The following is an 11,425-nucleotide window of genomic DNA, read 5'->3' on the forward strand; positions in this document are numbered from 1 at the left end:
TAAGTAAAACTCCAGAGCCAGCGGCAAGAGCACCCTTGGAGAGCATCAAGACCACTACCCCATTGGAGCTTGTTTGTATTGATTTCTGGGCTGCTGAGGATAGGCACAATAAATCTGTGGATGTCTTGGTAATCACTGATCATTTCACCAAGCTAGCGCATGCTTTTCCTTGTCGAAACCAGTCTGCTAAGAGTGTTGCTAAGAAACTATGGGATGGATTCTTCTGCATCTATGGCTTTCCTCAGCGTCTCCTTTCGGACCAGGGTGCCAGTTTTGAGAGCGAGCTGATAGCAGAACTTCTTGATCTTGCCAGTGTAGACAAGTCACAAACTTCCCCGTACCATCCAATGGGAAATGGAGGAACTGAAAGGTTCAACAGAACACTGGGCAACATGCTACGATCCCTTCCTCCTAGATCAAAACAAAAGTGGCCACAGTTAGTGCAAACAATGACATTCGTGTATAATTGCACTGCCCATGAAACAACTGGGTTTGCCCCTTTTTACCTGATGTTCGGGAGGGTGCCAAGATTACCTGTTGACCTTGTGTTTCAATGTGTCCTTCGTGATGAGTCCATATGTGATTACAACGACTACGTTCAATCCCTTGTCAGAGATCTGCAGTCTGCTATGCTGCTGGCTCAAAAGTACTCTACTGCAGAACAAAAATATCAGTCTGATCAGTACAATACTTCCACCCCTTCTCAGTCTGTATGTGATCTGGCTGAATCCACAACGCCGGTCACTGATGAATTGTCACATGCAGAGTCTCTGTCTGTCATTTCTCATGTAGCTGTATGTGATGATGACCCTGTTGCTGCTTGGGTCTCATCCCATTCTACTCAAACTGTTTCTGAGGCACGTGATGATGTATCTGTTGTCGACTTTGACACTGTAGCCAGTGCCTCTTCACCTACTGTTCCTGTTTCTAACAATTCACATGATCCTGTGGTTCACAGTGACTCCAACAATCACTATACTACCAGGTTTGGTAGGGTAATTCGACCTGTATGTAGACTAATTGAGTCAATGGTTCAACTTGAGACCTTACTTGGTATGGAGTCTGGATCTCCTGTTATTCATGTTTAGGTCTGCGTATTGTCTTTAATGATACTAAGTGTTATTTCATGTATTCTCTCATGTTATGTTTAAGCGAAAGGTCTGAGTTATTCAAAGTGTAATGGGCACTTTGTGTATGCCTACAACATGTGTAGAGGTTTGGCCAACTTCTTTCATATTTGTATCCTGTGTTTGGGTAGCTTTCAATGCTGATTGTCCTCACTGATTGTTTGGTGTGGACCACGTAATTATTGTGACCGGTGTACAGAGTTTTCCCCTGTTCTCATAATTTTGTGTAATTCTAGGGGGGTGAATGTAACAGGTATAGAAAGTATTATGTTCATATATGTGGAATTACACAAAAATTTTCAAATGTGTACCTGATATGCCTGTCTGTGTGTGTGTGTGCACCGTCCCCTTTAAATTTCTGAATGCAATGTTGGTCTTAATTTCCTGTCTTTGCACATCCTCTTCCCTTTCTCTCTGCATGGGAGAGGTGGGTTTCTAACGAGCTCTGATTAATCCAATTACATCTTTTTCTTTTAAATGACTTTTGTACTTAAATCTGTCTAAATCATATATGAGACCTTATTTTTCATGTATATTTGATTATTTTTGTATTTTCATCACGTTTGGTCACTTTTCTGTCCGATGTGAACTGGAAGCACATGCTAATTACATTGCACTTTACATTCGTCTTACAGAAACGAAAAAGGGCGAATTCACACCGTATATACATACTCTTATGTCTTATCAGATTAAAGAAGAGTCGAACCGTCATCTGATGTCCGTCTGATTAATGCATAAAAAAATAACGCAGACTACACCGGTTACAAATGCACCCGCTGTGTAGATGTCTGCCCTCCCTGGTGCCCCACAAGTAGAGTTGATGTTTGATTAGTGTGAGATTTCACTCAAAGCCCATGTTTGAAATAACTGCGGCCCTCAACCAAACCAGTTTACTGCAATATCAAGAGTATTAGCCCTCCCTGATGCAAAACCACTGCATTGTACCAAATGGTGATTCAAGTTACAGTTTTGGTGGATGTGAACTGACCTTACATTAGCGCAGAGGGAGCTGGATTTTTAAGGATGTGGAGGGAGATGTATTTCAGCGTGGACAGAGGGTCTAATAAGCTCCTAATAAGGGTGGATCACCTCGCTGAGGAGTTATAAGGAGAGAAGATGGGCCTGAATCTGATGAATGGGCTCATTTTGTGGAGGATGAGAGTGAAGGATAAACAACAGGAGTGATAGATGTAAGGGAAAATCTAGCAGCCACGACAATCAGAGCGATCTTCCAGGCATGAAATGAACAAAGTGACGAGGCACGAATGAGTAAATCAGCTCAAACGCCATCAGATTAGGAAGCATCTGGGGTGAGTGGATAGGGTCTTATCACTGTGCACATGCAAGGGTCATCTATCCAATGTCTTGATCGTAATTGTGTTTTTTTTTGTGTGTCTTTGTGGTCAGGTTTGTACAATTTGCATTATGCCGTCTTGTCCATTTGTGCAAATTATGTAGATGTAAATAATGCTGATGGAGTCGAGGAGTTAACATTCAGAGGTGCTTTGGTGAGATGAGATGAGACAGTCATAATTCATCATGGATTGCCCTGGTAGTTCTCAATACATTTTTGTAACAAGGTTCGTAGTAAGGAAGGAAGTGAACAAGGTTGGTGTTTGGAGACTCGTGGATGTTTATTTAATAACTCAACTGTAACAAAAGTAGCTCTTCCAGCACGTTCACACACTGCCAATAGCACAAATTCAGTTCCTCGTTTTCTCTCCCTGGCCGAGCGATGCCCACGAGTCTCCGTCTCTCTCTCTCCCTCCACGTTCTCCAGTCAGCCTTTTAACTAAATACGCTACTAAATAATTGCTAGACTTGCTAATTAATTTATAATATAACTTGCTAACTAATTAACTATAAATTTACTTTATATAAATATATAAATTATTATTTTTAAATAAATAAAATGCTTTTTTGTATTAAAAATGCATTTTATATATTTTTTGTTTGCACAACAATATTGTAAATAAATAATAATCTGCATATTTGTGCAATGATATTTGCAAACTTAAGCTGCTATTAGCTATTTTTGCAATGACATTTAATGTTCAGCTCTAACATATTTTAAATACAACAAGGTGAATGATCAATGCACAAAGCATGTTTGTAGTAATAATGTAATTAATGTAAAATTGTATACACATAATTTCAATTACAATATGCCATTTATAAGGCACGAACAAGCTGAGTGATACTATCATAATTTACTTTGTATTGAAATAATTTCTATATTAATTCCATGTTTACTGTAACAGTAATTATAGTGTGAACAATAATTAAGGCTGCAACCACATATTAATACATGCATAAAACATGCATCCCTATGGTGGTGGTCCTCCAGTTTCTGTATGGTTACAACCCTGGTACTTTATGCTTAAGGTGGATTTCTTGAAAGTTCAGCAGTTACTTGATTAAATGAATAAAAAATATTTAAAAAAATACAATAAAATTGTTTCGCCCCGACTGAGTTTGAGAAAAATGAATGACATTAGCATGTTAAATAGATGTCAAAGTTAATGAACTATCTTAATCATTAACATAATTTTGCTAAATATCTCGCTTACAAGAGGTTAAGACCAATTTGTTTACAGTGGTGTATTTGAGCATGAATAACTGTGAGTGTGTGTGTGAAGCACTGAAGGGCTATGGCAGGGAGCACATCCTGTTTGGCAGTGGCAGGAAGGCGGTACACATGGTGAGCATTATATAATTGCAGTGCTTACAGGCTAATTGGAGACGCCATGGACCCTAGAGTGTATACTCAAACACTTTATGAGCGCACACACACTAACTGCAGTCTGAGGTACGCAGTGCTGGATGTGATTGTTTGGGAATCTCACTCCTAACAACTTAAGCTTGTTTCGTGGTTCGGAGTTTTGAATGGAATAGTCTAACAGTTTACAACATACCTGCATACTGTGCAGTAGGGTACAGCCCTCGGGGCCTTTTAACTGGTCTCTCCAGGCCAATTACTGCAATCAGGCATTTTGCACTTGACCTACTTACTCACCGCTCGTCTCCCGCCCCTCTTTATGAGCGCACACACTAACTGCAGTCTGAGGTAGGAATGAATAGCAGTGCTGGGTCTGATTGTTTGGGAATCTCACTCTTAACAATGTTTGCTTGTTTCGGGGTTGTGAGCGAATCTCTGGCTGTGTTTTGAATGGAATAGTGTACAGCTTATGACATACCTGCATACTGTGCAGTAGGGTACAACCCTTGGGTAAAAGGCCCTTTCCTTTGTATTTTCTCTAAAAAATACAAATTATTTGATGCTATGTATTGCAGAAGTGTTTAATGACAAAAGACTGATTTTGAAGTAAATTGATCGAACATATATTGATTTTTACAGTGTCAGATTTAGAAATTATAGCAAATGAATATCTTTAAAACTCTTATATCTTTTAAGACAGAAACTTCTATGAAATTCAGTTTTGTTCAAGGTGATAGTTCAACAGTTTCTCGACAAACATCAGAAAAGTGAAAGGATTGTTGCTGTAAAAAACCCGCTTGTTGCAGGGGTTAAAATCCTTTTACGCCATGATGGGGCCTTTTATTTTAAGTGTGGACCTTTGCTTGACTGCTTTATTTGAAAAAGATTTTAAATCAGAACTGTCTTTGATTATTACATCTTACACAAATGATGTTGCTTCATCAATATTTATAAAAAAAATTTAATTTTGTTCTGATCGTTATACATTTTATGACCAAAATGGGGCCTTTATCCCATTGTAGCCCTACCTTTGTGAAGAAGAAGTGTGCTTAATTGTATTGTAGTGTACTTCAGTTCTTAAAAGTATGTTTACAAAACTGTACTTGCAGATAATATTATATTAATGAATGTGTTGACTAACATGCCACAGCACATGTAAAGTACTTGATTATAATTTTAACTGTGTTATTTAATATTACAATTGAAGTTTAATATTTTACAAATTACAAATGTGTGATTAAAAATCTATTTAAATACACGGCATACCAGTTTCAATAGAAATGACATTAAAGTTTGTTTTAGTTTACCATAAAAGCTTGCCGATTTATGTTTCTGCCGGTGGATGCCTACCCTCCCTAACACACAGGAAAAATGTGTAACAGATGCCTTGCGGATGCAAACGGGAAATAATGTGTGTGTGTGTGTGTATGTGTGTTTTCTTATAATAAAGTTAACATTGGCTGCATATCATTTATCAGAGCTGTTGAAATTGAAGATTCACATCAAAGTCCATTTAGCATGCTTCTGTTTTCAAATAAAACCAAATAATACACATATGAGATGAAATCAACAAATGCACAAGTATATTGGATGAAGCCCATCTACATTAAGTATAGATGTTTACTCTAATGGTAGATAGAGATTTACAGAGGAAATAATCCAAATATCCTGCTCATTTTTTTTCTGACTTTGAAGCATACCGCCATACAAAACTCAATGAGATTGCCTAATATGAGCTACTGATAATGAAAACATATACGTTTTATCTGTACAGTCTTTTTATTTAATAATGAAAACATCTCAGAATCACAGACTAAGGTCAATGTCATAGCAACAAGTCTGATTCAATGCTTGTATTTTTCAAGACTACTGGCTGATTTTGGGAACGAATGAAACTCCATTAACCAGCTACCCTAATGAGGCATTTGTGTGTATGACTACCCGCCATGACACAATGTGAGATCCACCAATCAGAGAGATTCCTGAACCTTGAGTGATTTTTTTTTTTTATTGGTTAACATTAATGGAGAATATCTTATGCTCACGCATTTGACAGTACACTTTAACCACATTCCAAAGACAACAGAAGCAATTATGAAATTAAAATGCACTCAGCTAATTTCATTTAATATGCATTTAAACTAATATTTTTTACTTAATTGCAGTTAACATGCTGTTAAGTGTCTGAAAATATTACATTTAGTTCACACAAGCGTATTCTTTTAATGTATATTATTTCTGTAGTAAGTACTCTTTATAAGTATGCTAAATTGTACTTCTTTTTTACAAGGGTATGTGCTTACAGTTTTAAAAGAAATGTGTAAAACTGTAGATTGCATTAATGAGCATTCATTCTTCACATGTACATTTACAATATTTTTTGCAGTGTGCTCTGTTAAATGTACCTGTATAGAGAAAACTTGCATACTATGCACACTAAACATAGTGCATATTATCTTTATTATTATTATTTTTTAAATAGTAGGCTTTTAAAAATAGTTTGCCATTCTAAACATACCCTCTCTCTCTCTCTCTCTCTCTCTGTTCCTCCATCACCCTGTCCATCCTCAGGCTGTTATAGGTCACAGTCAATATGACCAGTCTTTGTCTCTTACATCGTGACCTTTCATTTGTCTCCCCTCTGAGACTAACACAAGCCATCTCTGTCTCACTCCTCTGAAAATAAAACCAACCTGACAAAACAGCGTTCACGCACACACACTGTGAACTGACCTTCCTCTGTTTTATCTCACCTCAGATCAACTGCGTCACCTTCCCTGTGCCCGCGTCTGCGCTGGAGCAGCAGCTTCTCAAGCCCAATGAATGGAGCTACTGCGACTATTTCTGGGTGAGAGACAGAGAGAGAGAAAGAGGACCCAACCTGGTGGACCGCAGTGGCTGAGTACTGATACTATACTACAAGGAGTAGTATCGAAATGGGCCCATCTAATATCATTAGAAGGACAGAAAACAGCTCATTGTGAAAAACTTTGACAAACTTAGGATAGTGAATAAAACTGGACAATTGGCTTGGAAACAGCAACATGCATGGTTTAAATAGCAATGTAAAAACGACAATCTCATCTGATGACTGACAGACAGAAGTGATGTGAGGTAAAGAGATACAAACGTCTACTAAAGAAACCAAAATCATTTGCCCACACGTTGAAATTAAAGCTCCCAAAATGTTTTATTTATTTATTTTTTTATTTTAGTATGTAGACATATTTCTTTGTTTTTGTTTTGACATGGTTATGACATATGGCATTTCACAGCAAGGCTATGAATCATTTACTTAATCAGATTTTGTATATTTTTCATATTTTTTTGTTTTGTTACATATAGGCTAAACAAGATGAATTTATTTGAGTAATATATTCTGTTTTTTCTTACTCTGATTTTTATTTTATTTTATTATTTTAAGGATAAACCTAGCACAATTTAGATTTATTTATTTTGTTTAATTTTATTTTATTTCTTGTAGATTATTAATTAAGTTTTTTTTTACATTGTGACTAACATGATGCTGTTTTAAGATGTTAATATGATCAAAACTAGCATCACTATATTGTTTATACTCATAAGATTGAGATGTCAAGGAGAAATGTGCTCTTTTTAATATCAAAACATCCTCACACAAGAAAAATTTAATTGAGACTAGAAATTGTGTAAGATAACTAGCATCACTTTGTTGGTGCTTATACTTACTGAATGAGATACATTAGAGATTTTGAGGAGAGATGTGCTTGTGTTTTTCAAAGTCATCAGACTTTTCAAGTGCCGGACGATAAAACATGAAAAAACAATCCCACAAACTTGCAATGATGGAGGGACCTGAGCCTAATAGCCTGGGCTAATAAACAACCACCAGAACAACTGCTCAGCAACATATGACTATTTAAGATTTATGACCGGTATATTTCCTCAAATCATCACCACTGACAGGTTTAAGAAAAATGTAATTTGAGCCCCATGCACAGACAGATGAGACAAAGACGTTAGGATGAGACAAAGAATGTGAAAATGAGATCCAGAAGGACATTTACAGTTAATCTGAGGCAGTCAGTGTGCATTCACTAGCAGAATCTACAGTGTTAGTTTAGTATCATTGAAATACTATTATTGTTTTTTTTATGAATATTTTGAACTAGTTATTATTTTGATATTATTCATTTTAAATGTAATGAATGTTTTATTAGTTTTGTTGTGTTTTTGTCATGATTATGATGATTTTTTTTAATATGTCTACAGTTTTTAATTTTTATTTCAGTTTTAGTTTTAGTTTTCAGTACATCAAATTAAACTAAATAAAAATGAGAAAGATTATCTTGGAAACCAGATAAAATAAAGTAAGTCTAAGTTTTTTTATATTTCATTTTGTTTCAGTTAACCTTTCTTTCAGGTAACAAAAATGTTTTTCATAGTTTTTATTTGTTATTACTTTAACTAAAATTAATTTTAATTTTAGTGAAATAATTCACCCAAAAGTGAAAATTTGCTGAAAATGTGCTCACCCTCAGGCAATCCAAGATGTACTTTGCTTCTTCTTAGGAGCAGATGTAGAGAAATTTAGCATCACATCACTTGCTCACCAGTGGATCCCCTGCAGTGAACGGGTGCCATCAGAATGAGAGTCCAAACAGCTGATAAAAACATCACAATAATCCACAAGCAATCCACACCACTCCAGTCCATCAATTAATGCCTTGTAACTTCAATCCATTGCTTCTTGCTTCTGGAGTCCTCTATACATAATTTTGCCTTCTCCAGTGAAAAAGTCATCCTGTCTGAATCAGGAGAAAAATATGCACAGATCAAGCAACAAACAGTTCTAAACAAATATGTTGGTGATTTTGATGTGAGAGGTCAACAGGGGATGGACTTTTGCACTGGAGGAAGCGTTATGGAAGTTAAAACTGATGTCTTAATGATGGATTTGTTTCTTATAAGCATGCAGCTTTTCACTTCATTGATGGACTGTTGTGTGGATTACTAGTGGATTATTGTGATGTTTTTATCTGCTGTTTGGACTCTCATTCTGATGGCACCCATTCACTGCAGAGGATCCATTGGTGAGCAAGTGATGGAATGCTAAACTTCTCCAAATCTGTTCTGATGAAGAAACAAACTCATCTTAATCTTTGATGGCCTGAGGGTGAGTACATTATCAGCAAATTTTCACTTTTATGATGCATGCACACAGGCAAATGATAAACAGGAGTATTTTGTTGGGAAGATTCTTCCTGGCTGTTTCTCAAGCCAAGCGTGAAAAGGTTATGACACTTCTGTTATGTGTGGGATGGCACGTCAGTGGCCGTCACAACAGCAGACTCTTAAACCTCCACACACACACACACGGAAAAGCATATTTCATTAACATGCTGCATACATACACTGCATCAGGAGCCCTCACATTACATTAGTCATTCCCTCAACAACCTATACACACCCTTCACTGAAACGCACACTCACAGTTACACCCGCAAGGATGTACACCTCACACACGCTGTGACTCGTGCACACATGTGGCCGCTCTCACACACATCTGATCGTGCTAACGTGTTGTTGACAGTCTGGTGCTGATGAAGTGGTAGCATGCATGACGCCGCGTGTGTGTAACATCTCTCTGTCCTCTGCAGGCCGATAAGAGGGACCCTCAGGGGGCTACGGTGTCAGGGTTCGAGGTGCTGCTGCAGAAACAGCTGAAGGGGAAGCAGATGCAGAAAGAGATGGCAGAGTTCATCAGAGAAAGGTGGGCAAGTCTCTCTCTCATAATGACATGATTCTTACATAACACCTCACTCTCTGTTGCCTTTTTGAGTGTTATGTTTTATTTTTCACACTGAAAACAATTTTATTCTTCATCAGTTTTTTTCCAGTTAAAATATCTAAATATTCTTAAAACATAAACTCACAAATATAAAAAAATTTGTAAAGTGATATGAACACAACTTTTCTTCTTACACTAACAACATTAAGAAAACTGATGATTATTATTATTATTATTATTATTATCCGTTTAGGCTCTTAAATGAATAGTTCGCCCCAAAATGAAAATTCTGTCATCATGTTGTTCCAAAGTCTTTCATTCATCTTCGAAACGCAAATGATTATATTTTTAATATTCTCTAATCTTTTGTCCATCTATTGAAAGTCTATGCAATCAACATTTTCAAGCTTCAAAAAGTTCATAAAGAGATCTTAAAAATATTCCATATGAATTGAGTGGTCAAATCCAAGTCTTCTGGAGAAATACAATCGCTTGATATGTATCAACGCACATACATAGAGCACATCAAATATGGTAAATGTAAGTTCAAATGTGCTTGTGTCATGCATAAGAATCAATGAGGTTGTTTTCACGTCACACATGCACGTTTGAGCTTATGTGCTTTATTAGTGCATTCAAATCATGTCAGAAAGATTGTAGTTACAAATTGAATGCACATGAACGTAACCACAAAGTTGTAATTACAAGTGGAAAACTTAACTTAACGAGTGGGAATTTTTCTGTGCTAAGGGTGTGTCATTGAGAAAACATGTTGAATGCATAGATGCAGCATCTGTATTAATGGTAAATTTGTTGAAATTAATGGATTGCTGTTTCCATTTTCAATAAAACTATATAAGTTCCATGTACAAAATATCATAGTATTCTACAGCAATGATAGCATATACAGTGTAATGATTCTGGTTACAGAACCTTCATAAATTCATTACAAAAGCAAAAACACCACAGATGCACATTCTTTGTTTTGTCATTTTGTAGAATAGTGTTACAAAAATCTAGAAATGGTACATTGTCATCTTACACCGACTGAAGTGATTGGAATGCCCCTGACATTGTAATTACAACTTCCTAGCTTGATCAATGTTTACATGTGAATAAATGCCTGTAAGTTTACTTTTTCTTACCCCAAGATTTATTTTCAACTTTACGCCAGAAACAAGAAGAGACGTATGCAATAAGAAAAACAATTATTTGTCAATGGATTAGGAAAAAAATAATTAGAAATGTTCTAAAAACAAGCCTAAATATGTTATGCAATTTTGCTGCTCATGTAAACTTGTATCTTGTATCAAATACTTTTGATTTTTAACTTTATTTGTATCAAAATGTGTGTTTTTTTTACATATTAGGGCAAGCATTTGTGAAGGATTTTGTCAGACTCAATGTCAGAATCAAACTAAACTCACAGGGATTGATCAAACCAATGTTTCGGCTTCCATCTGAAAGGATAGGAATGGATAAGAATCACAGGAACAGATAAACATTACAAAATGTTCAGTGATGGTATCAGATGCTAATATGGTGATAAGGGTGCTTTCACACCTGGCTCGTTGTTTCGGAACCTGGCTCGTTTCCCCCCTTAGCTCGGTTCGTTTGGGCATATGTGAACACGGCAATCACACCCGGATCCGCGCCAAAACAATCATCCGAGATCGCCTGAACGAGGTGGTCTCGGCTCGATTGAAAACTAACTCTGGAGCGGTTCGGTTGTAGTGAGAATAGGGTTTCCATCTTCAGAAAAGGAAAATAAGGGACAATCGTGGTTTTTCATAGAAAAATAAGGGACAG

At 36.5% G+C, this 11,425-nt stretch overlaps 1 protein-coding gene across 1 annotated transcript in view; it reads left to right on the forward strand.

The window, feature by feature from the left end:
- LOC107677488 (growth arrest-specific protein 7-like) overlaps positions 1–11,425 on the forward strand; it is a 39,169-nt gene that overhangs the window by 693 nt on the left and 27,051 nt on the right. Inside the window, exons 2-3 of the mRNA XM_016472412.1 lie at positions 6,605–6,694; positions 9,486–9,598. Coding sequence (XP_016327898.1) covers positions 6,605–6,694; positions 9,486–9,598 — 203 coding nt within the window. The remainder of the gene's footprint in view (positions 1–6,604; positions 6,695–9,485; positions 9,599–11,425) is intronic.

This window comes from Sinocyclocheilus anshuiensis, unplaced genomic scaffold (assembly GCF_001515605.1).
Source record: "Sinocyclocheilus anshuiensis isolate Anshui unplaced genomic scaffold, SAMN03320099.WGS_v1.1 scaffold1801, whole genome shotgun sequence".
NCBI classification, from domain to species: Eukaryota; Metazoa; Chordata; class Actinopteri; order Cypriniformes; family Cyprinidae; genus Sinocyclocheilus; species Sinocyclocheilus anshuiensis.